This window comes from Mesoplodon bidens, assembly GCF_964165515.1.
Source record: "Mesoplodon bidens genome assembly, chromosome: 5".
NCBI classification, from domain to species: Eukaryota; Metazoa; Chordata; class Mammalia; order Artiodactyla; family Ziphiidae; genus Mesoplodon; species Mesoplodon bidens.
Genome location: NC_138161.1, coordinates 76,994,810 through 77,020,620, shown reverse-complemented (window position 1 = coordinate 77,020,620; position 25,811 = coordinate 76,994,810). Strand labels below are relative to the sequence as shown.

Below are 25,811 nucleotides of genomic sequence, written 5' to 3'. Positions count from 1 at the left end.
GCAGTCCCTTACCACATGCCCCACACTACGACAGTGTACTTACTCAAAGCCTCCAGGAGAGTCTTTCCTTTCCATGGGCTAAGACTGAGTCGTGTATGATATAACAGTAATGGGAGTGACTATCCCATCATCTTTGCCGTATAAAATAACCTATTCAAGGGAGTGACTATTCCACCATATTCACAGATCTTGCCACACTCAGTGGAGGAGATTACATGGGGGTGTATATCAGAAGGTGAAAATCTTGGGGACTTTCTTAGACTTTTGCCTACCACAGCATAGAAAATCTAAGAGATTCTTTAAAACTATTATACCTAATATGACATTTTAACAGATTGCTAAATATAAAAGATCAACAGATAAAAAAACAAAAGCATTTAGACAAGAGTCACTAATAAAAAATGTAATAAAAAAGAAGTTTCCAATCTTAGCACAAAACAAAACAAAACCACCAGGTATTAAACTAGGAAAAAAATTCTAACAAAAATAGTACATGATCCAGGGAAAATTATCAAATTATAATGAAGGACATGAAAATGAAGTACACCTAAACAAGTAGACATATCTACCACAGTCACAAATGGCAAAACTTAATATTTTTGTTTGTTCGTTCTGTTGGGTTATTTTTGGCCGGGCCCTGCGGCTTGGGGGATCTTAGTTCCCCGACCAGGGATGGAACCCAGGCCCACAGCAGTGAAAGCGCCAAGTCTTAACCACTGGACCACCAGGGAATTCCCCAAAACTTAATATTTTAAATAAGTCAGTTCTCTCCAAATTAATCGATAAATGCCATGCAATTCCAGACAAAACCCCAACAAATTTTTTTCATGGAGCTTGTCAAGTTCATTCTCAGATTAATAGCAAGTAACAAAAGGAAAAGTACAGCTAAGAAAAAAATTGAAGAAGGACGAAGAAGAGAAGGAGATGGTGACTCACACTTCTGGATAATATAACTTACTAAGAAGGAGACACTAAAATAACGAGTGCCAGGTGTCTGTAAAATAACAAGCCCAGATAGACAAATCAACCAAGGAACACATTTACATGCAGGTCCCCACATGTGTGAAAACCCCATTCATGGCAAGGGTGGCATTACAATTTAGACCAGTGAATGATGCTGGGACAACTAGCTATTGATTGGGGGGAAAAATCACTTTTTCACCCACACATACAAAATTATGGATACTAGAGACCCAATGCGGAAAACAACATCTTAACACATGTAGAAGAAAATAAGAGCCTATTTTTATGACATCTGAGTAGGAAAGGAATTTCTTCAATGAGATAAAAGCACAAACCATGAAAGAAAATCTAACTCTGATTACATTAAAGTGTAAAACATATGTAGAACAAAATTCAGCATACATGAAGTGAAAAAAGCAATGCATAGACTGAAAGAAGTTTTCAATACCAATACCCGACTACGTCAGCGGGGCTCCACCACCTGCTTCCACTGGGTTTATCAACAGAGAGCCCAGTGGAGTGGAGGCAGGCAAGTGCTCTGAGGTCAGAGCATCTATCCTCCCCGTATCCGTGGATGTCCCCATGACTGACTGTGACTCTCAACCAAAGACCGCAGCTCCTGAAAGAGCCCTCTCCACACAGCCTCACTGTCCCCAGCTTTCTTCTCTGCTCCACTGGCTTAGGGGTCCAAGGGCCCCACTGTTAGTAGCCCTTATGGTTTCCTTAAACCCTGCCCACACCTTATGTATACTCACTTCTGATCGCCCAATTTAAGTTGGCCATCTGTTCTCCCCTGGGACACTGACTAGTACAAATGCTGCTGTTAATGTGGTGTAGCCCTGTTAGGCAAGTTACTTAACCTGTCTGACTCCAATTACTTCATCTATAAATGGTGCAGCCGTGGGAATTAGTTAATATGATTTACATAAGCTCCGCAACACAGCATCCAGCCCATGAGCAGACAGTAACGGTTGCTATTGCTGTCATAATGGTGGTGGTTATTACTGATGTTACTGCTAATATTTCTTCATTTCTACCCAGTGATGTGAGTAGTATCTAACCATAGCTGGGCAAAAACACCAAAGCTGAACCTGAGACAGGATTCCTAAAGCGTAATTTGCTATCCGACTTAAAGAACTTCCCAGGGTTTTCCTAACGTCACCATCATAATAAATGTTTCACGATTTACGATTTCCACACTCTTTACGAGGTAGCATTACAGAGAGTTATCTTCTGTCCACTTATGATGAATGGGCCAGTCCAGTTCCTCTCTGGCAACAAAAGAAGTCTTCACTATTTGCAAAGCCAGGCCCCACCAATCACATTCACCAGACACCTGCAGGTGTGTCAGCCACAGCAGTCAGCGATGCATTTGCAAATGCAGGTCTCCTTAAACAGCAGCCAACACAAACCAGTGGTGGAGGCCAGCCGGCACCCACTCCTGCACCTCTGCTGGCTGCAGGCTTCATGGGTCAATTCTGCCAATCAATTATCATGACATTGGTCCTTACATACCTAATGACACTCATGTCCAGACAGATTCAATTTTATATACATATTTGTTAAATACTACAAGTTACAACACAGAATAAACGCTTTAATTGTTACGACATACTGAGCTATTTGAAAAAAATTACGCAATGGGAATTGTGGGGAAACAATGTAGTAAACACTTGGTTACCTTGCCCCATGGAGAGGGAGGGACATTCTAAACTGGAGGGACAGTTGAATGTAGGAGGGACATTCAAATCATGTATATCTCTTAATTTTATTTTTATAGCTTATTTACTCCACCCTAATTATATTTGCATGGTGTCTAAGATCTGTTGCCATGTTAGAGCCTTAGACTGTGTGAAGGGTAAAGGAGGGGACCTTCCTAGGGTGATGGACATGCTCTGTATCTTGATTGGGGTGCTCGTTATGTGGATCCATACATTTGTCAAAACTCTTGGAACTGCATATTTAAGACCCGGGCATTTCTCTGTAGGCCATAGCTCAGTTGTAATCGAGGTTATAGGAACAGGTAGAGGAATAGAAAAGTTAAAACACAAGTTCTAAGAGGATACATTTGAAAGTATAACATATCCCACGGTACCAATTTCTTTATGTGACAGAATAAAATCTTGGAATACTAAGCAAATCGATCTGAACTCCCCAGGGGGTTACTAAATAATTTCTGGTGAGAGGAGGAGACTCAAAGACCTGTCAGTGACCAAAGGGAGTCAATTGACCATTAGGGCTTTGCAGGGAGTAAACCGCCCACGTAATTATAGGGTCAGTGCCTCAACTATCTGTGCTCATTCGGGTGGGGTTGACCTGGTGACACCCTCGCATTTTTGGGAAAGGCTTCAGCCCCTAAAGTATCTTTATTTTTCAGGAGCATATGCTCGAAGTCATTGTGGTTTATCCCCAAGGGCCAAAACACAGTGAGATGGATTCCTAGGTGGCTGAACAAGAAAACTACAGATTATTGACTGACAGCTTGTTGTTACTCTAAAAGTATGTCTCGGTGCTGTGCCCCAGGGCTCTTTGTCAAACATAATCAACAATTGGATGAGAGCATAGAAGAAGTGTTTACCAAATATTCAGAAGTGGCATGCAGGGGTGAGACCACCAGTAAGAGACGCTACATGCTCACAATTCACATCACCTGAACAAGAATGATGCCTGGGCCCAAGCCAAAATGTTAAACTAGAATAAATTAAAAAACAAACTGCCATTAGTTCGAAAAAGCCAATTGCCAAATCCAGGGTGTGAGCAGGGAAACCAGACTTGAGGGAAATAAGCCCTATGGTTTGTTTTTCTGTTTGTTTGTTTTTGCTGTACACGGGCCTCTCACTGTTGTGGCCTCTCTGGTTGTGGAGCACAGGCTCCGGACGCGCAGGCTCAGCGGCCATGGCTCACGGGCCCAGCCCCTCCGCGGCATGTGGGATCTTCCCGGACCAGGGCATGTACCCGTGTTCCCTGCATCAGCAGGCGGACTCTCAACCACTGCGCCACCAGGGAAGCCCAGCCCTATGGTTTTAATTGACCACGTGTACAGTTATGAGCCAATGGTTGTACAGTTGGTTACAGATTGACTGCATTGACAGGTCTGATGAACTCAACACTATTGTCTCTGGTTCCAGGTGCTGCATTTTATGAGTGACATTGACAAGCTGGAGTGTGCCAGAGAGGAGGAACAGGATGGGAGGAGACACCTCATTCTACTACCAACATTTTAGGAAACACATTGCTTAGCCTGAAAAAGGGTAGACAGGTACGGGTTAGGCCCTTAACCATCCTGATTTGCCCAGGACTGAGAAGGTTTCCAGACACAGAGCTTTCAGGGTTTTGTTTTGTTTTGTTTAAAAGATTTTTTTTGATGTGGACCACTTTTAAAGTCTTCATTGAATTTGTTACAGTATTGCTTCTGTTTTATGTTTTGGTTTTTGACCACAAGGCACGTAGGATCTTGGCTCCCCGACCAGGGTTCGAACCCACACCTCCTGCACTGGAAGCTGAAGTCTTAACCACTGGCCCACCAGGGAAGTCCCAGAGCTTTCAGTTTTAAAGCTGGGATAATCCTAGGCAAACCAGGACAAGCTGTCACCCTAGGTTGAGGTGACAATGGGGTAAGAGGTACCAGGACATACGACTGCTGATTTCCAAATATTTGGAGGGGCTTATTCTCAACTGCCCTCATGTGGACCAGATCAGTGGTAGAACTTAGCCAGAGGCAGGGCTGAACTCAAGGTAAGAAAGGCCTTGAGATTCCCAGGGAACTTTCTCAGGAGAAGGAACAGCACAGGGCAGGTCTGCATGAGGAGGTGGTCATGACTCCTGGGGTATGAAAACCCTTTAAACACACACGCACCAGAAAATTCATCATGGTCACAACCCCTGCATTCAGCGATGCTTTTATTATATTAATATATATTATATATCATTCTACATATTAATATATATTATTCTATTATATATATTATTCTATTACATTAATCACAACAGTGTCTTGAAACATTTGGAAACTGGGAGACATGATTTATCCTTTCTATACAGAATGCTCGGCTCCCAGCTCCCAAGCAAGTCCTCCAACCCCCTCGCCACTTCCAAGTTTGCCAGCCACAGGGGAAAGGGTGAGGCTGGATGTTGCTTGAGATTCCTTTCAACTCCAGGGTTCTGTGTGTCCTGGGCTTGGCATCGTGCTTGAGCTACAGTAAGTGCTCAGGAAATGGTGGTTACCACTTATCGTCATCATCATCAGTGGCAGGGAGCATGCGCATGTCCTTTCCCAATCACTTCTTTTCCTTCCCAGACACCACGCTGCCTGCGGCAGAGCCCTCGCGGGTAACTGAGTAACCAGAGACCTGACAGAGGCCCCGCTGAGTAAGGGGTTTGTTTTCTCACAGAAGAGGAAGTCTGGAGATCAGCAGCTGCAGGGAAGTCATTCAAGAGGCAGGCTCGGGCTTCCCTGGTGGCGCAGTGGTTGAGAGTCCGCCTGCCGATGCAGGGGACACGGGTTCGTGCCCCGGTCCAGGAAGATCCCACATGCCGCGGAGCGGCTGGGCCCTTGAGCCATGGCCGCTGAGCCTGTGCGTCTGGAGCCTGTGCTCCGCAATGAAAGAGGCAGCCTCCTTCTTTCTTCCTGCTCTAACTTCCTCAGTGTGCAGCTCTTGTAGCAAAGTGGCTGCTGCAACTCCAAGCCTTGCACCTGAATTCCAGGAAGGAAAAAAAGGGAAAGGGAAGGGCATAAGAGCACCCCAGCTGAGCCAGACCCCTTTTAAAAGCCATTCCTGGCAGCCCCATGTAGAAACTCCTTGGATGTCATTGGTCAGTACTGGGTCACACAGCTACTGCTGGCTGCAAGGGCATTGCCACAGCATTTACGGGACACATTGCCACCCTGAACAACACTGGGATCTGCTTAGTAAGGAAGAAAAGAAGAACGGATATTGGGTAGGCAGAGAACAGTGTCTGCCTCAGCCACCTCTGGGCATATACACTTGTTACCTCCCTGGCTGTCCCTGCTCCTTGGGGAACTAAAAACCACCAGTCCTAATGGCAGGGCCAGAGCCTGCAGCCCCAGTAGGAGGGCAGGGATGTCAAGAAGAGAGCGAGTACAGGCTGCCATGCTGTGTCTCAGCAGGGAGCTCCGTGATGCCCAAAGCAGAACTGGTCGAAGTTAACCCTGGGCCCAAGGAATTTTTGTTTGTGACAACAGAACTGTTGGAAATGGAAAAAGGATTTGGGTAAGTCTTTTTCTTTCTCAAGACTGGTGGAGTTGGCATAACTGTTAAAAAGAATGTTCTACCAGGACACTCTGTTCTAAAAACAAAACCAGAATGACTGAAAAGTGAGCCAAGAGGAGGCAGGCCTCGTGCAGAGTGAGGAAGGTTAGTTACATGGTTTGTGCAGTGATGAAGAAACAGAGAAGAGCTGGTCCTGGTTAGATGAGTCTCCCTGGCTTGTTGTCTGCCAGTGCCTGGAAGGTGCCAGTGTGCGTACCTACATTAACCTGGTAGCTCCCAGCACCCCCCAACACAGGCACCCAGATGAGAAGGCATGTGAAGCTGGTTTTGCCTCACCCCAGCCACAGCTTCCTAATCCAGCCCTGCTTGAAGCCTGGTCCCTGGACCCAAAGCAGCAGTACCAGCAGCACCTGGGAGCTTGGTAGAAATGCAAAATCTCAGGCCCATCCCAGACCTACTGGGATTCTGATATATAGGCAAGTTTGAGAATCCCTAGCCTAGGTCAGTGTCTAATAGCAGGGAAGTATTCAATAAGAGTTAACTGGTCTGTGGTTTTCTACCATATACCTATCACAAGAGAATTACTAAGCCGGTAAAAAGTTAAATCAGTACTATCTAATAAGTTCAGAAAGAGTTTAGGGTGTTCGATGAATTAGGGAAACTTTCTCTATAGACCTGCCATTGAATTTAAATTTCTTAAAAAAAATTTTTTTTTAATTCTAATCACAGCATCTGTCTTAAAGGTCATAGCAAGAAATAATTTGTTTGCAGAAGTTTATTTCATTAGAGTTTTGGCACCAAGTATAGGGATAAGATGTATCCAAAAGTTCTGCATACTCCTAGCATTGTCATAGCCCCAATTAACGAGACAGGCCCCAATTTTAACATGATATCCGTTATGGGATAAATTGTGCTCCGCCCACCCCTCACCCCAAATTCAGTCCTAACCCCCAGACTTTAAAGAGGTGACAAGGTACAATGAAGTCATTAAGGTGGGCCCTAGTCCAATATGACTGGTGTCCTTATAAGAAGAGGAGATTAGGACACAGACAGGCACAGAGGGAAGACCATGTGAGGACATGGAGAAAACGGCCATCCACAAACCAAGAAGAGAGGCTTCAGAAGAAACCAGTACTGCCAAGCCTTGATCTCAGACTTCTAGCCTTCAGAATTGTGAGAAAAATTTTTGCTATTTAATCTACCCAGTCTGTGGCATTTTGTTAGGGCAGGCCTAGCAGAAGAATAACGTTATACAAAAGACTCACGATGAAGTTGGGCCTCTCCTGGCACTTACGTGGTGGTAGGCATTTGTGCTGTTCCAAATACTTTCAGCGCCCTACCTCCTGGGGAACGTGATGATACTGTACCTTCCCACCCTCTGAAGAAGTTAGGCATGACCATGTGATGGGCTTTGGCCCATAAAAGGTGAGCAGAAGTGACATGTCACTTCTGTCAGGAACTTCACGAGCCTGAGGACAGTTGTCTCTGCTCTCAGCCACAGCAAGGAACAGGCTCCTGAGGAAGCTGTTCCATCAGCTTGCCCCTGGTTGGCCCCCAGCCAACCCAGTAATGGACTCATAGTGAGAACGGCAAGTAAACTTTTGCTATTTTAAGCCCTGAGATTTTGGCATATTCATTATTGCAGGGAACCCAGACTCTCCTGACTGCTACATCAGTTTACTCACCATTTCAAATCTGAGTCATCTCATTTACCAAATTTCAAACATTCAGTTGTTTTGTTGAATTCAGATGATAGGCCCATCCATTAAACCATTGATGTGGGGGGGAATGGATTTTTTAAACCTAAAGTATGTGATACTTGCATGCTAGTAAGAGGGCACAGGGCTTCTTATAGAAGGTGGGAAGATGTCACTGAGGTTAGTCCCAAGAAAAGACAATTCAGCAAGTCTCCCTGCACTGGGTAGGCACAGCTAAAGGAGGGTACAACCACCGTGTTCCAAACTGGCAGTTCCCTCTGATTATCATTGCGTTCATCTCACGCCTGGCATTTTACACAGAAGAGACTGAAGCCAGTTTGGGTGGTTGAGCTGCGACTAGACCTCATTCCTCCTGCCTCTCAGACAAGAGCCCTTTGCGCTAGACTGTACTTGTTTGTCCTTTAAGAATCAAAAGACAAGAATCTCACTCTAGCCAGCAGTAGTAGCTCCTTATCCTAAAACCTGGTCATAATTCTATTACCAATGAAAACTATTTTTCACGAACCTTTGTTTCCAAAAATGAATATTCCTATGATCCAACTTGTATGCTTTTTTCAGCCTAGGTGTGCAGAACTTCTGAGGAACCTCTAAGAACAAATCCCATTTCTGGGCTACCAGGTCTTCCACCTTTTGCCTTTACCCCAGGTAGCCCCTGGCCACTCCAGCCAGCCTCACTGCAGCCCCAGGTTTGCTTGCTCAGAAACCCCTTCTGCCTGGAACGGCCTGTCCCTTGATGTTCTCCCAACTTGCTGTCTCTTCTAAACCCACCACAAATCCAGCCTGTCTTGAATAGTTTCCTGCCTTGAAGATCCACCCACTGCATCATTACATTCTAAGAAACACAACTGACCTCTGTATGTATATAAATTGTCTAGGCAACTGTGTTATCTATGTATTACTCAGATGATTTACTTATCAGCACTTTGTTCTCACTATTAGATGCATGCCCTGTGATGTACCTGTGGAAAGAATGGTAAGGAGGGAAAGAAAAGCAGAATGGAATGTGGGTGTTCTAACATATTGTTGTGTTATCTAGGCTGCCATACGTGGGCAGATGCCTTCCTCTGTGGTGTGTGAAGTTGGTTTTGGTTTCCCTGATAACATACTCTATGCAAGTTTGATTGGTGAACAGTAGTGTCATAAACAGTTTCATAAGTCAGTTGCTCCAGGAAGTTTATGGTGTACAAATATTAACAACTACTGGAGATTTTTCTTGGAAGACTGTAAAATTCTAAGATTATTGCCAGGAAAAAAACACTTTAAATTCCTTTATTTCACTCTGTAATGCATATTCTCAAATAGGAAGGAGTAAACTTTATAATTTCAAGTTTAAATATTTTTTGCTTGGGAAATTAAAACAGTCCCAATTTGTAATTTATTTCACATCACAGTTTACAGATCATCGAATAGAATGTTAATTCATTCTCAGAATGGCAAACATCCTGTCTTAAGGGAGTGATGGAAAAACAAAAGCCCATGCCAAGTTCACCAGAATATGTATAACTGGTCTACAGTGATGTTGTGTTCTTAACTAGCGTGACATGCCAAAAATGAGGGCTTACTTTGGAAAACTGCAAAATCCTATACATGCAATACTGACTGTGTTCACTTCATTACATTTTATAAAACTATCTGTTGGCAATTGTGCGTCAAAATGGGCTTGTCAAATCTTTGCAAGAGAAGGAGTTTTGTGGGTTTTTTTCCTCAAAGCTACACAATCTAAATTACTTTTAGTTTCAAATGTGAAACATGGTGGATTTTTAAAGAATTGTTTCATGCCCACAGGTAAGTGGAGCAGAGAATTGCATAACAGTTCTCTTCATCTGCTCAAGCTTGGCAATAACTCCGCCTCAAGAGTGGTCCAGCAGAGAGGCTGTCCACACTGTGTGCTTTTGCTAACACCAGTGTTGAGATCTACATGTAATTTGAGTACAGGCTTCTGCTTTAGAAGCCACCAGTTTCTGGTTAGCCTAAATGCTACTCACACAGTGTCCTAAGGCTGTCGAGTTCCTCCTGCACCAGAGTTGGCCCACGGGGACCTAAGTCCACTCAGGCTTATTGAGATGTGGAGAGAGTGCCCCCCACAATACAACTAAGACTTTGTTACATTCTCCCATGGCCCCCATGTTAACCAGAATTAAGTGCCACTTTCACTAGTGGTGCCAGAGGCAGCCTGCCACTCTCTTCCAAAAATTAAATCTTTCAATTTAGTACTAAAGATTGAGTGCTTCCTTCAGTATTCTTATCTTGAAATAAGATAATCCCAACTTCCCTAACAACAAGGTCATATTTTCCGGCCTTAATTAGCTTTGTTGCTGTAACCTAAACCCATCCAATCCATCCTGAGTCTCTCTGGTTGTGGCACATACAAAATGGTACTTGGAGAAAGAATGGGCCAGACCTAAGTGTGAACCCCTTCCCTGACCCCTCTAGGGATGCAACCTTCGGCAAGTCACTTACCTCTCTTTGGCCCCCAGTTTACCCCTCTAAATTGTGGGGATTAAATGAGATAATTCTGTTACAGAAAGTATCCAGCATTGTGTCTGAAACACAGCTCCCAAAAATACTACTTTCTCTTTCTTTCCCCAAATCATTATTGTAGTGAAAGTCAGTTGTCTATAACTATGTGTCTACTGTGATCATCACCAGCCACAAGTGGCTATGTATATTTAAATCAATTAAGATTAAATATGATTTAAGATTCAGTTCTTTGCACTAACCAGATTTCAAGCATTAAGTAGTCACTTGTAGCTAGTGGCTACCATATTGGACTGTGTGGATGTAGAACATTTTCGTCAGAAAGTTCTATTGGATTGTGCTGGTTACCGTATTCACTTGGATTTCAAGGCTTCCAAACACATCCATGTCATTCTCTACCTAAACTGTGTCATGTGAAATCTTCCCTCGGTTAAAAGGAATAAATGCAACCACTTTGTTTCCTATCACATCTCTTTTTTAAAAAATTTTTTTTGATGTGGACAATGTTTGAAGTCTTTATTGAATTTGTTACAATACTGCTTCTGTTTTTTGGGTTTATTTATTTATTTATTTTTTTGGGGGGCTGCGTTGGGTCTGTTGCTGCGCGCGGGCTTTCTCTAGTTGCGGCGAGCGGGGGCTACTCTTCGTTGAGCTGCACAGGCTTCTCATTGCGGTGGCGTCTCTTTGTTGCGGAGCACGGGCTCTAGGTGCGTGGGCGCAGTAGTTGTGGCGCACGGGCTTAGTTGCTCCGCGGCATGTGGGATCTTCCCGGACCAGGTCTCGAACCCGTGTCCCCTGCATTGGCAGGCGGATCCTTAACCACTGCGCCACCAAGGAAGTCCCCTACTTCTGTTTTATGTTTTGGTTTTTTGGCTGTGAGGCATGTGGCATCTTAACTCCCTGACCAGGAATCAAACCCGCACCCCCTGCATTGGAAGTGAGGTCTTAACCACTGGACTGCCAGGGAAGTCCCTCACATCTCTTTTAGAAAGAACCTTGTCTCTAGTTGTGTAAGTCTCACTAGATTCAGCTAGAAATGCTCTCTCCTTGCCCTCACAGATTCAGAAAACAATTGTCAGCTGTCCCACTGCAACCTAGACCTACATCTAGTGCCCTTGGCACTGAAGCCTCTGCCTTGCCCTTGAGGGTCTGGCGGGGTGTGGGCATGACACTGAAAGCTCCACTGGTCTTGTTCCCAAAGCAAAAGGCCATCTTTGGGGACTTGCTGCAGCCAGTGTGAGCCTCAGGGAGCTTATGGGCCCTGCGTTGAGGACACGGGGAATTCCCCCATGAGTCCCACGCACCCTCAAAGGAGAGATAAAGAAGCCAAGTGTCAGGACAGCAGACGGAGTGAGCAGGGCTTCTGTTCTTCCATCACCAGTCAAATGTCTCCCTCCAGGGGTTTCAGGAGAGACGTTGTGGGCCATGGATACAGCATGGAAAATGTGCAGGTTTGCAGGGTGAACCAAAACGAAAGGCAAGAGGTCACTTCGAGCATGCTAGATGCAAACCCAAAGAACCAGGTGAGCTGCACAACGCTTTTCTCCACAAGCATTTCTAGTTCCACGGCTTGGAGATAAGGATCACCTCCGTCACACCTGAGCTACGGTTAAGCAGCTTTCAATAGTCAAGGATTGATTATCCATAGTCTCCCAATTCCACCAACCTTCACCTAGGTCGGTGAAGAATAAAAAAGCAATAGAGAGTCACATTTTCTGACTTGCCAATAGCTCCAATAAAAGATGAGATTAAGAAGGCTAAAAGTGGGGCTTCCCTGGTGGCACAGTGGTTGAGAGTCCGCCTGCCGATGCAGGGGACACGGGTTTGTGCCCCGGTCTGGGAGGATCCCACATGCCGCAGAGCAGCTGGGCCCGTGAGCCATGGCCGCTGAGCCTGCGCGTCCGGAGCCTGTGCTCCACGACGGGAGAGGCCACAGCAGTGAGAGGCCCGTGTACCGCAAAAAAAAGGAAAAAAAAAAAAAAGAAGGCTAAAAGTAATAGCTAAGATTTTATATAATGACCCAGCAGTTTTTAGTCCCTACTATCTCTTCTCATCATTTGTGAAAAGAAATCCACAGCTGATTGAATTCTTTTCAAGATAACACCCAGGGACTTCCCTGGCAGTCCAGTGGTTAAGACCCTGTGCTCCCAATTCAGGGGGCCCAGGTTCGATCCCTGGTCAGGGAACTAGGTCCGCATGCAGCCACCAAGAGCCCACATGCCGCAACTGAAATCCCGCACACCGCAACTAAGACCCGGCACAGCCAAATAGATGCATTAAAAAAAAAGATTACACCTAAATTTTTAAAGTTAACAACAATAATCGCAATCATAGCCATTACTGTGAAGTGCTTTACTTATGTGTAGATATTAGGGCACGTGAGCCTCACCAACGACTCTGTGAGGGAGGATATACCCCCAAGGCATGGGGCGGGGGTGAAGCAGCTGGCCTCAGCTCACACTGGTGCAGCTGCGCTTCAAACAAGGCAGCCTGGCTCCAGGTCTGAGCTCTGAGGCTCTGTGCCATCTGCAAAGGAAAACAGAAAGGAACCAAAAGAGTTACAGTTGGAGTTAGGCCCCTCCTGCCCCCAGCTCCCCTCCACTGTTAGCAGCTCCTGACTGTCCTTAGAGACGTTCTGTGCCAACGTCAGTATCCAGAAAGGAGAAGTTGTGGTATTACATCACGTGTAATGGCACATAAACTCACGTACAAATAGGGGACGTCTTCATTTTTTTCTAGTTACTGACATAGACTTTGCTCTCCAAGCCTCCACGGGGAGAGAAAATGTTGCCAATAAGGGTACTCGGGCCTTTGCGAGATCCCATCCACCCCAGTGGTGCTACCTACCCTGGATCCTCCTCTGAGCCATGGCCTGGGTTCCAGTCTCTATCTTAGGGATTCCTTCTCCTCTAGCAGGGTCTTTTCTCCCTCACACTCCTCCTGAATCTGCTCTTCTTAGAGTAGAGCCTGAGCGAGTGCAGCTGACAGCTGTCCAGCCTGGGCAGGTCACTTCTCATCTGGGCTCACGGCCTGGCTTGGCCCCTGTGGCTGGAGAAGGTCCACAGCCAGGCTGGGAGTCGTTGGGGGAAGGGTGTCCCTTCACCACCTGGTTCAGCCTGACGCTGGTGGAAGCTGCCAATATGGTCTTCTCAGGTTAGAGGCAGCGGAGGTGTTCCCTGTCCCTGGCATGAGCAGACCCCCATGGGCAGCCTTATAGCTCTTTGGTTCCTGCAGTAGTACCTGCCTCAGCAATCCGTTAGGAATTTTTCAACTGGGGCAGCAAAAGCATGCTTCAGTTGGCTTAAACAATAAAGTTGGCCTATTGGTTCCTATAATGGAAAGGTCTGGATAGGGCAGGCTTCAGGTAGGTCGCGAGCCAGCAGGTCAGTAATATCCTCAAGGACCTGGCTTCTTTCTGTGCCTCATCTCTGCCTTCATCCTGAGGCCCACTCTCCCGAGGATAGCAAGATGGCACCAGCAAATTCTGGGGCCACGGCTTCCTCTCAGAGTCCCAGCAAGGGAGGGAAGAACATGCTGTCTCAGAAGAGCGTGAGAGCTTCTCTCCAAGACACCACCAACAGCTCCTCGTGACTCACTCGCTGTACCGTCAGGCCATTCAAGATGGCTGTTCTCGTGCTCTCTGTACTTCCCCTGCTCGACCAGCTTGTACTTCCCTGCTTCACTCACATCACCAACCAGTCCTCTTAATTATAGGGCTTAATCAGGAACTGCCTACATGCTTGCCTCCTGTCCCAGGCACTGGTTTCCCTGGTTACTGATGAGCCAACTTGATGTTAATTCCCCCTGTAAATGGTAGCCTCCTTCTCCCCAGAGCAGTGAAGATTGCAGCGGTGTCTTGCCTACTGTACACAGTGGGGTGTTACTCCAGGACCTTTTGCTTCAGACTTGTAAGTTTCCCCTATCTGATAAAACTGTTGAGGTCTCTGTTGCTGTATCTGGGTTCTTTCTTCCATCTCATGACTGGGGAACTCCAAGGCTTGCTGGCCTGTTGGGTGCAGCCCAACACTTGCCCAAATAGGTCCCGAGCCTATGCCTGAGCCCCCTACAATGACCAGGGGTGTAAGGGTGGAGGGGGAGCCCAGTCAGGGCCCCTGGAGTGAGGTGTATTCAGCAGCATTGGAGAGGGGCAGGCAGTGACGAAAAGGAGAGCAGCAGCATCCAGAGGAAGGGGGGACACTGCTGGGAGGCCCCAGCTTTTTTTTTTTTTTTCTCTCTCTTTTGCTTTTCTCTGCTAGAAAAGGTGTTTTCCTCCCATTTTATTTGATAACGCATTTTCACAGAAACATGACAGTATTTACAAATATGTCCGCAAGAGACTGCTGGTCAAAACTGAAACTGAAACTTTCATCAAAACTGAAACTTTCATCAAAAATTAATTTACAAGACCCCCCCGAGTTGTCCAAAGGGGTCCCAGGGTGGAGAATCTGGACAGTGCTCTGGACTGGATCTGTGCAGAAATAAACTTTTCAACTCTTCCAACTTCTGTAACCTCAGATGAGCAGAATGCCCACTTGACTCCACCTGTTCTCAGGTGTATTCTCAGGGCTTGGATAAGGAACATGGGGCCTACAGGTCATGGAACTGGCCCCTGAGTCCTCATCCATCCTCTCTAAAAGCCAGCAGGGCTGGGAATAGCCATGACAGCCGTGCCACCATGCCTCTCTTTCTCTGCACATCATGACCGAGTCCCGTCAGGCCGCTGGTGAGGGTACTTCAGCAAGCCTGTGTTTAGCCACCTCCAGGGAAGACGCATCCCAGCCCCTCCTTCCTGGAGGAGGGGAGCCAACAGTCAGTGCCTCTCGAAACCCTCCCATTCAGCTCTCTGGCCTGTTATTACTCAGGAAGGGGCAGGTGCGGATGCTCAGGGCTGCTGAATGCCTCTGCTTCGCACACTGAATAGCTGCCGGTGCCTGCAGTCTGTTCAATCAGAGCTCAGGTCTCTTGGGCTCAAGACTTTGACCCTATTAAAATGGCAATACTCCTAAGAGAAGCAAGGCAGTGAGCCATGGCAGCCGTTTACCACAGTATGAAATAGCTCTTCAGCTCCTCTCTTGCACGTTCTAATGTGGGGAAACATGACTGGGCCTGAGGCAAAAGAAGGGTGTTGGAAGGGTGAGGTGCAGAGGCAGGAAGACAAGCCTGAACTGTGTGTATAACGTGAGGTCAGGCTTGCTCTGACTATGCTGAGTGATAGAATTGTAACGTCCCTGTAGAAATGGTGACGAAGAAACTGATACGAAGTGCATTCATACACAGCCTTTCATTTATGTAGTTATTTAGAATGGGTAATGCACGTTAGAAAAAGAAATACTGCAAAAGGATATATAGTAAAGTTTCTCACACCCCTGTCCCCCATCTTATAATTGCTAATTTCTTATGAACCTTTTCAGACATCTTTGCATGTTTCCACATTTATCTATGTACTCACATGTGTATGTCATTTGTTTCTTTTTAAACAGTAGTGCACAATTTGCCCTACTCTACACCTTGCTGTCTGTTAACATTATACCTTAGAGATAGTTCAGTATCTGCACGCCTGGATCTCACTCCTTAATAGCTGTACAGTATCCCGCTAGAGGAAGTACCGTAATTATTCAGCCGTGGGACTTAGATTTTTTTCCAGCCTCTTACTCTTCATTCTTTCCTAAAGTTTGTATTGATGCCCAAGATGTGCCAGGCACTGTTCTAGGGATGGAGAGCAGAAAATGAGATATTTGAGGAATTTACAATCCACATACAGAGAGGAACATTCTCATGCATCTGTGTACATGTGTGAATGTATCATTTCTATAAACTATAGAGGTAGAATTGCTGAGTCAAAAGGTATAGGCATTGCTAATTTTGTTAGATATTGAAAATAGCCTGAGAAAATGTTGTATCAATTTCCTCTCACTCTCTGTTCTGAATCTTTTCATGTGATTAAAAGTCACTATATATTTTTATATTTCTTAAATTCTCCATATAAAAATGCTCACAATCGGGCTTCCCTGGTGGCGCAGTGGTTGAGAGTCCGCCTGCCGATGCAGGGGACACAGGGTCGTGCCCCGGTCCGGGGGGATCCCACATGCCGCGGAGCGGCTGGGCCCGTGAGCCATGGCCGCTGAGCCTGCGCGTCTGGAGCCTGTGCTCCGCAACGGGAGAGGCCACAACAGTGAGAGGCCCGCGTACTGCAAAAAAAAAAAAAAAAAAAATGCTCACAATCACTTGAGCAATGGCTAAGGAACTAGGAAATGACATATGGGACACTCTTGGCGGGGGCGGCCAGACCCTGCTGACTAAGACTTTCCGCCCTGCCTGTAGGGCAGTCCTCCTGCAATGCCAAGAAGGAAAGAGGGGGGTGGGAGGTGGTACATGTGACCCAAGAGGACAGGCCCTTTGGAGAACATGGTGTGCAGTTAACAGCATCGCCCGTGCACACGCTATCTGACAAGGAGGAACAATACACACACACACACACACACACACACACACACACACACTGTGTAGGAACTGAGAAAAAAAATATTAGTGATACCTATGACCTAGGCCTGATTTCCTTAGTATTTAAAGAACTTCTACAAATCAATTAGAAATCCAACAACCCCACAGATAAATGGACAAAGGACAAACACAGTTCTCAAGGAAGGAAGTGTTCTCCTGTGTTCCAGAAAATCTGTTAATAAAATGAATGCTGTTAATTAAAAGCTTTTAAAATGTGTGTTTCTGATCAACATCAATCTGCCCCAAGTGTAGTCATTACCACTATTAAAAACAGCTGGCCTCGGAAGGGTCCTCTGCACTCAGGCAGCCACACTTGTTCCCCTGGCCCTTTCTGTGTCTGTCTTTCTTCTTGTGTCTTCCATGTGACTCTCCGTGACTCACCATCTCATAAGCACTGACACTGCCATCAGCCATTCCCACGCTCCCCTCCCGGCCTCGGTGACAGATTCCTACTTGCCTGCTTCTATCCACTCTCCCTGCAGGGACCCCGCTGGGGCTCTGCCCAGATCCCCGGCATCCCTTTCCCTGATTCTTCCCCTACCACTGAGTGTGGTTTTGCTTCCAATCTGAGGTACCCGCGACACTTCTCAGGAGGGCTGTCCTGTACGGCTGCCCCTTTGTACCCACATAGAGGACCTGAGTGCCTGGATTATGTTAACCAGAGTGGCCCTTAGCCAATAACCCACAGGCATAGATATGGAAGCCCAGATCCCCTGCGGGGGGAGGAATTCATATTCCGGAGCTCCTCTGCTGACCAGGTGAAGTTACCCTTCTTGTAACTTTGTCTGAGATCCTTGCTTGCTACCCTTTTTCTAGGTCCTTACTGCTTTCTCCTGGGAGTGTTTCCTTCATAAACCACTCTCACATAATCCTTGGGTGTCCCAGGAGCAGGCTCTAAAGGCAATGTAAAACAAAGGCTTCTTCCTTAGTTAACAAAATCCTGATTTTTCTTTTTTTTTTTTATTCTGGCATGCAACTTCTCCAAAACAAGGCTACATTTCCCAGCCTCCTTTTCAACTAAGGCTATGACTGAGTTCTTGCCAATGAGATATAAGCAGAAGTGCCCTATAGGACTTCTCAGAAGCCTGTAAAAGGGCACTCTTGCTGATGGCTAGAGCTTGTCCTGTACTCTGAGGATGGGGGCACACCCTCAGATGTGGGAGCAAAGATCTGGAAAAACCCTGGGCCCCTAACAATGTCATGGACCTGCCAAAACTAACCACAGATTGCCTACAACTTCTTTTATGTGAGAGAGAAGTTTCTCTCCTGTTTAAGCCAATGTCATTTGTTTTCTTCGTCCTATGTGGCCAAGCCTAAATCCTAACTTATAGACCAGACCACTATGATACAGGCTGAAAAAAGGCAGATGCTTGCTTTTCCAGCCTCCCTTGCAGCTAGGGTTTGCTAGTGTGACCCAGTTCTGGCCAACGAGATGTATCAGAAGGTCGGGTGAGGAGAAAGGTGGGGGGAAGAGGTTCCAGAAAAAAAATTTTTCTTCTCTGATGAAAAAACAAAACAAAAACCAAAACAGGTGCACGATGTAGAGCTCTCTTGCTACCCTGGCAGCCTACTCTGTGCTACCTGCCTTTGGTTGCAGCATGTGACGATGTGGTATCTGGAGCTGTGACAGCCATTCTATAATTATGGAACTACTGGTCAGTCTATGGACAAAAAGCCAAACAGCTGAGGAGAGCTGTGTAGAAGGACGGAGAGAGCCTGAACCCTTCAAACCATCCCCGAGACCTCCCACTCCACACCACTGCAGAGTCCACAACGTTAATCAGTTTTCCTGTTGTTTGCAGCTGAAAGCAGCCCAACACCCACTGGGGCTGAAACACTGAAATAAAGTAAGGAATACTTAGTCTTTATAAGACCTAGAGGTGATAATTCTCAAGAAACCTACTACTATTACCCCTTGGAGGGGAAGATGACTGAGGTCTGGGAAGATAATTATCTGCATTAGACTGCCTCTGAAGGCAAGAAACAGGACCTCCAGCTTCAAGGAACATAATAAATAAGCTCCAGGATCAGCTGATTTGGGTGCTCAACAATGTCATCAGGAACCCGGTCTCCTCCCCTCTCTCTGCTCAGCCATTCTTCAGATGGGCTTCATCCCCAGGCTGTTAGCAAGATAGGAGCATACGGAGTCCACCTGCCGATGCAGGGGACACGGGTTCGTGCCCCGGTCCAGGAGGATCCCACATGCCGCGGAGCGGCTGGGCCCGTGAGCCATGGCCGCTGAGCCTGCGCGTCTGGAGCCTGTGCTCCGCAACGGGAGAGGCCACAGCAGTGAGAGGCCCACGTACCGCAAAAAAAAAAAAAAAAAAAAAGGGGTATACTTCCACACGGCACACCCAGACACAACAAGGGCCTACCAAGTCCTGCGTGCTCGGCCCCCTCTCCATTATCCCTCGGACTTCGCATCCTGATACTTTCCTCCTTGTCCTCTCCCTCCAGCTGCACTTGCTTGCTCTTCTTCAAACATGCCGGTGGACTCCTGCCTCAGGGCCTCTGCACTTGCTGTTCCCTCCACCTACAGTGCTCTTCCCATACATGTCCATCTGGCTCCCTCATCTCCTTCAGGTCCTAAGTATCACCTTCCCAGTGAGGCCTGCCTTGTTCACACTACTTAAAATTACAACCAACTCCCCATCCCCTTTCAGGCTTAAGTTTTCTCCAGCATGTAACTGCAACCAACATAGGGTTCATTCCTTTGCCTCTCTGATTGTCTGGGCTCCCCTTGCCCAGAAGGTGTGCTCCAGGAGTACGGAGATGCTTATCTGATTACCCTCTCTTCACCTCCCCCAGGGCCTAGCAGAGTATGTGTTCCATAAATTTCTGTAGAAGAAAAGACAGACAAGAGATGGACAATATCCAGAGGAAGAAGTGGGGGAGGGAGGATGTTTTCAGAGATGGTGACCCCATCGCATCACCCCCCCACCCAGGTTTCCCCCGGCATATCTCATCCAGAATCGCACATGCGGGGCCTCAACCAGTCACTGGCAAGGAGAAGGGACTTCCTTTAGCTCCACAGTGGGGCTGGGGTCAGCGGGTGTTGGGGAGAGGTGGACCCCTGAACAAAATAAAGAGAGGTGGGAAAAAGGATGAGGGGAGTGCATCTACTTCCTGGTTCTCCTGGGCTTTCTCTCTGTGGCCTAAAAACAATGGCCATCTCACCCCTTCACTGCCACGTGTCTAAAAAGAGTCGTCAACCCTCACTGCTTCCACTGCCCTACAGCCCAATCCATGCCTCACTTCCCTGGAATCTGGCTTCCACGCCCATCTGTGCCGCACCAGGGTTATCAATGTTTCTAAGTCCACTGGGGCCTCTGGGGCCTTATCTGGCTCTGCCCTGCTGACCACGGCAGCCTCCTCTCCAGCCCCAGTTCTCTGGCGACCTGTCCCACTTCCAAGGTCATTGTGCTATAAGGACCCCCAACAATGCCGGCTGCGTCCCGCCCCCTTCTCCACCTGTTTCCAATTTCATCTTCTGGGAAATGAGCTCCAAGCCTTGGAGAACTGAAACAGGTTTGCTCTGAAACCCTAAGGGCTTCGAAATCACAGCAGCCTCCGGGGAGAGAAACCAGGTCCCCAAGCTGGGTTGGGGGCGCGGGGTGGCGCCAACCCGGCCACTCTCCCTTGGGGGAGGAGTCTCCACTGCTCCCCTCGTCCCCCTGCCGGCGCGGCCCCAGCCAGATAGCAGGGCCCCGCGCCGCGGAGGCGCCGCCGCGTACGGAGCCGGGGCAGCGGGAGCCCAAGCGGAGTGGGGCGGGGCGGAGGGGCCCATGGGCTGCGGGAAGCGCCGAGAGGGTGCGGCCGAGCGGGGCCCGGACTCCTTCCAGCCGGCCGCCCCGGGGGCGGAGGGGAGGGGCCCGCGCGGCTTTATTGACTCGAGCGCCGGCGCAGCCCGCTCAAAGCCCCGACCCGTCGAGCGTCGCGCCAGCCCGCGCCCATGCAGCTCCGCCGGCAACCGCTTCCCGCGCCCCGACCGGGGGACCGGTACCCCGCCGCCCCGCTGCTCGCGCTGCTCCTGCTGCTCGCCCTCCAGGGGGCGGCGGCGGCGCCCGCGGGGTCCGGGGAGCCCGAGCACTCCGGGTGGCGTCAGGACGCGGAGCTCCCACGCGGGCTCCTGTCGCAGGCGGCGCGCGCGGCGCTGCACTTCTTCAACTTCCGCGCGAGCTCGCCCAGCGTCCTTCGAGTGCTGGCTGAGGTGCAGGAGGGCCGCGCGTGGGTGAGTACCAGAGCGACACAGTGGGTGCGCGCGGGGACCGGCCGCGAGCCGCGTGGGTGGTGACGCCTGGGTACGCGCGCCTGTGCGCCCGGCGGCGGATCCGCTAGGGAGACTGTGATGCGCCAGGCGCCTGCGGGGATCCCGGCTCGCTCCTCGGCGCCGGGAACTGTTTAGGCGTGGAAAGGCCCGTCAGTGCGCGGAGTCCGCAGAAAGCTGGCTCGTTCTTTCTGGCATTTATGAGGCCATAAAGATTTTTTACAGGGCAGCTCCCATACTTGGGAAAGAGGTACATGGGGAAACTGAGGAACAGGCCCAAAAGGCAAGGCTTGATCTTTTCTGCGACTACCCAGAGTTGGTTGCTATGGGGTGGTCACCGAGCATTAGTTCTGGGCGGGATTTCCAAAATCTAAGCCAGTTCCCAGGCCAAACCGCTGACGTTCCCTGGTTAATTGCAGGGCATCTTGCAAGGGCTTCGGGATAATATTGCAATTTACGCGTTGGCCTGGGCAAGAACCTTCGTAATCCTGGCGTCTGCTTTAATCTAATGGGAGTGAGTGAACCAGGGCTGTTTTCTTTGTGAACGGAGTGAATAAGAACGTGGGAGCTCGTTCGGTTGCTGATTTCAAGGCACTGGCTGTAGGTACCATTTTGTGTCTGTGAAGCTACGTTGCTTTCTTCATCAAGTAGAAGATTAAGAAAGTTACAGAACTACACTTAGTCTGTCCCAAAAGTGACGATGCTTTTTCCAGTAATCCTCCAATATTCCACGAAGCCTGTAGATTCAGCCTTAAGGAATCTAGAGTTTAGTAAAGAGTGTAAATAGAATTTTAAAGAGTGGCTGTAGGATTTTTCTTGAAGACTGTTCTAGACGTGGTGTTAAGGGTGTGAGAAAGCCATTTGGAAGTTCGGCCTTGGTTCTTCAAAGACTTAACCCTACACCCAGCTTGTCTAGATGTATTGAATGGTGAAATAAAATTTTTCCTAAAAAAAGGCAACCTGTGCTTGTCACCTGTTCTAACAGATCTTGCTGTGTCAGGGAGGAAAAAGTTCAGTTTACCACCCCAACAGAGAAGTGAGGGAAAAGAGCTTGAGAACTTTCTATCAAAGTAAGGGAGTCACCACCTCCCAGAGCCCAGAGGGGCCCCCCTGCATATTTCCTCCGTGGTTATCAGTGGGAAGGATTCCCTACAGAAAACCAAGCTCAGATTTCTAAAGTGCACCAGGAATTTTTCAGGTCCCAGGAATTTTTTTTCTTCCTTCTAAGACCATAAAAAGAATTAAATAATAAAGTAATTTGCATTTTCATGCATTTAGTTAACCCCTTATTGAAGAAATAAAACACTTGGCATCTTTCATAAAATAAACTAAATCCAAGTGAGTTAAGAAAAACTTCCTGTCTTATCCACAGAGAGCTCGGTTACTATTTTTGTCTGTAATAATATAATCCTGAATTTTAAAGGGATCTTTTTTGGCCTAAAAAAGCTGGGGGGGATAATCAATAAATTAGAGGCAGGTATGCCTGAGAGGGATGAGGAGTTAAGAAGTAGAAGAATTCAGGACATTGACCCTAAGAAAAGGTACCTTCCTCGATCATCTGGTTTACCTTTACATTTCCTCCCAAAGTGATTATAAATATTTTAACATCAAGGAGGCAAGGAAGAGAACTTAGTGATTTTCAGGGCCAAGACTCTAGAGACTAAAGTGGTTTCAGTTTCTTCTTGGAATTCGGTGAAATTGCTTGATTGATTGAAACTGCTTGAATGAGGAGAACAGACACCACCTGCAAGGAGCCTTCAATGCAAGGAATTTCTGCTTCAATTACAAGAGCAGTGGTAGCATTGACAAGAGGTGGAAAATGATAGACCCTCAAAACTCTTTATCCAATCAGTGCATTATTAGAGTGAGCACTGAGTTGCTGGACAATATCTGTCATTCCTCTAGGACTGACCCGGAGTTAGCAGGTGGCTGGGTGGGCAAGAGAAGTGTAGCTGACAGCATCCTTCTCCATCCTCGGGGTCAGTGCATCCCTTTGTATTACAGATGAGAGGCCGGGACCAAGTCAGGGTTTTTCAAACTAATGGCACACTATTGGGTTATGAAATCTATTTAGTGGTTGCAGTTTTTTGTTTGTTTGTTTTGTTTTAAATAGTTTGGAATACAAACTGTTTAGAGTGCATTGCAGAAGACAGGGTAAGTAGTGCCTCAAAATGTTGGAAACATATGTATGAACTGGGTCATTATGAAGCATGCAGTTCTTGCTATGTCTTTCAGCTGAAAACATTTTGAAAGCCAGTGAACCAAATGATTCTTAAGACCTCTTCCAGCTCTGAAATTCCTTGATTCTAAGTGATTTTCGGTTCTGCAACAAACCCTCATTTTAGGAACACTGTTGCCTTCTAGTGGTAAAATGCAGTAATAGCTATGGTAGTAAATGGAAGGAAATATTGAGAAGAAATCAGAGCTAGCTAGTGAGCTTGCGAGCATTGTTTTGTTTTGTTTTGTTTACTAATTGTAAGGAGAGATCACAGACCATGACTTGTGTTCCCTCATTGCCCTTGTCTGATGACATCTCTTTCCTGACCATACACTACCCTTCCACGACCAGGAGGCTCCTATTTTTCTGATGCCTTAGGACCCAGAGCGTGGAGGGGTGGTGTTGAGAGCTCCTATGCTACCCAGGGTATCCTAGATCAGCCCTGCTCCCGACGATCTGGGACTGTCTCTTACACTGAGGCAAGTATCCTCTGATCAATCGTAAGTCCTACGACAACTGGCCCCTGCCCCGAGCAGCCGGTGAGAGGCCAGCCCTTCCCTGGTATTTAGAGAGACTGGCGAGATCTTTGTGTGCACAGACTTCAGGAGAAAGGCAACCCATTTGAAATCAGCCGTTGCTTGGGGATTGCTCACAAGGACCAGGCCAGGAGCAGTAGTTGGAAACATCAATAATTGAAACAATTGACCAAAGGTGGGGCAGGAGGGAGTTATGCCCAAACCTTAACTGCTTCAATTTAAATTAAAATCAGTAAATATAAAACTATCATCTGTCTTTCTGTGTAGGGCGAAGGCCGTTATTTGGCACTCCTTGCAGTCTTTCTAGCAAGAAGACACACCCATAATGGGCATCTGTGATTTCCATTTTTGTTTACTTACGGTGGAGGGAGCATTTGCAAAGAATACGGTTCACGATCCTCTCCTTTTACTTTTTCTGACTTTTCTTGCCTAGCTATGACTCACCCATAACCAATTTACCAGCAAGAGTTTTAGAGACTTGATTTCATCAATCCTTTCTAGTGCATTTAACTTGGATTTTGTGGACATGACATCTTTTTTTGTGCCTCCTCTTCACCAGAACATTTAATCATGCAGCTAGGTAACGAGTACACCTGGCATGGGTAAGTTTGGGAGCAAAACAGCTGACTTCTGGTGAGCATCCGGCCGTCCCAGCGCCGGTGGGCTGGGCTGCTGTTCCCCACCACCGCGCTCTCAGGTGTGTCTGAAGGCTGAACAGAGCCGGTCTGCTGAGCCACAAGGCAGCTGGGAGAGCGCCTAGTCAACTAAGAAAAAGCTTCTTCTTTTATCCCTTTTCAATCTATGAAGCACTTTAATGCAGCACAATTCATCTAATTACTGCTCTCCTTGAAGACTTCTCTCCATTAATGTCAATAATTTAGAGGTGATGGTTCACAATAGGAAAGCAATACATCAAGCAGACCATAGAAATGAAAACTGGAGACTGAAGAAGGCCGCAATGAATATGGAGGGGAAAGATAAATAATAAAACCCTTAAGTGAAAGAATCTCTGCTTTCACGCTAGCAAGGCTCCTAAGTGCTTTTACAGCCCTCATGAAAGAACAGTTGGGGGTGGCTATCGGCAGGATGCAGGTGGCGCTCCTCAGCGCTCTCTGCCGTGAGGATGAAACATAACAATCCTGAAAGCACAGAACCGAGGCCCACGCCCGCCCTGCCACTGCTGAAATGGCACAGGTGCCCCCAATGGCTCCGCCCACCTCCCACCGCGGCGCCCACCTGGTCTGCAGGCTCTGATTGCAGAGCCTGGGTCCAGCATAGGGTGGGAAAGGCTACTGGCCCTGAGGGTAAACTTAGGACTTGGCCTTCCTGGCGCGTGTCCCGCAGTTGCTCAAGCCAGCTGCACGTGGATGAGCTAACGGTTTTAACCAGCTTGTAAGAAGTTGTTTTTGAACCGCAAACTTTTTTTTTTTTTTTTTACCAGCCCACAGGATTTCCACTTGTCTTGCCACACGGGGAGTCATAGCCAAGGGTGCGTGTGATCATGGAACCTTAGTAGTGATCCCAAATAAAGGCCACCGTTGGTGGGTTGTGAATTTAGCCATCAGGAGTGTGGCTTGGCTGCACACTCTTCCTTGAACGGCCTCAGTGGTTCTGCTGCAAATGGAATGTCAATAGCCCTAAAATGACTAATCTTAATGAGACAAGGAATGTTAAATCCACACACAGATACACACACACATGCACACACACAGTCTCCCAGATCCAACCTGACCCTTGATCTCAATTCATCAGCTTGAATCACCCTAGAGATTTATTCACACTTTTGTAGCCGTGGTATTTATTTGCCTTTGTGACGGCTCCTCAGTTGAAGAGGTTTGCACAGAGCTGGTCCCACAGTAGCCAAAGCAGTTCCCCACTCTGGGTTACTTCTTAGGATCG

The 25,811-nt window shown here is 47.5% G+C and overlaps 1 protein-coding gene and 1 long non-coding RNA gene across 3 annotated transcripts in view; both read left to right on the top strand.

Moving 5' to 3' along the window:
* The window catches only part of LOC308618119, a 54,623-nt gene extending 43,769 nt beyond the window's left edge, over positions 1-10,854 (top strand). Inside the window, exons 3-5 of one of the 2 annotated variants that reach the window (XR_014015967.1) lie at positions 4,092-4,222; positions 6,092-6,194; positions 8,471-10,854. This is a non-coding gene — a long non-coding RNA (uncharacterized lncRNA). Of the gene's footprint in view, positions 1-4,091; positions 6,195-8,470 lie in introns of both variants that reach the window. The other variant, XR_014015968.1, reaches the window with a different exon arrangement.
* Positions 10,855-20,787: 9,933 nt separating this feature from the next.
* RARRES1 (retinoic acid receptor responder 1) overlaps positions 20,788-25,811 on the top strand; it is a 42,731-nt gene continuing 37,707 nt past the window's right edge. Inside the window, exon 1 of the mRNA XM_081235029.1 lies at positions 20,788-21,122. Within this exon, the coding sequence (XP_081091155.1) occupies positions 20,844-21,122 (279 nt within the window). The 5' untranslated portion in view covers positions 20,788-20,843. The remainder of the gene's footprint in view (positions 21,123-25,811) is intronic.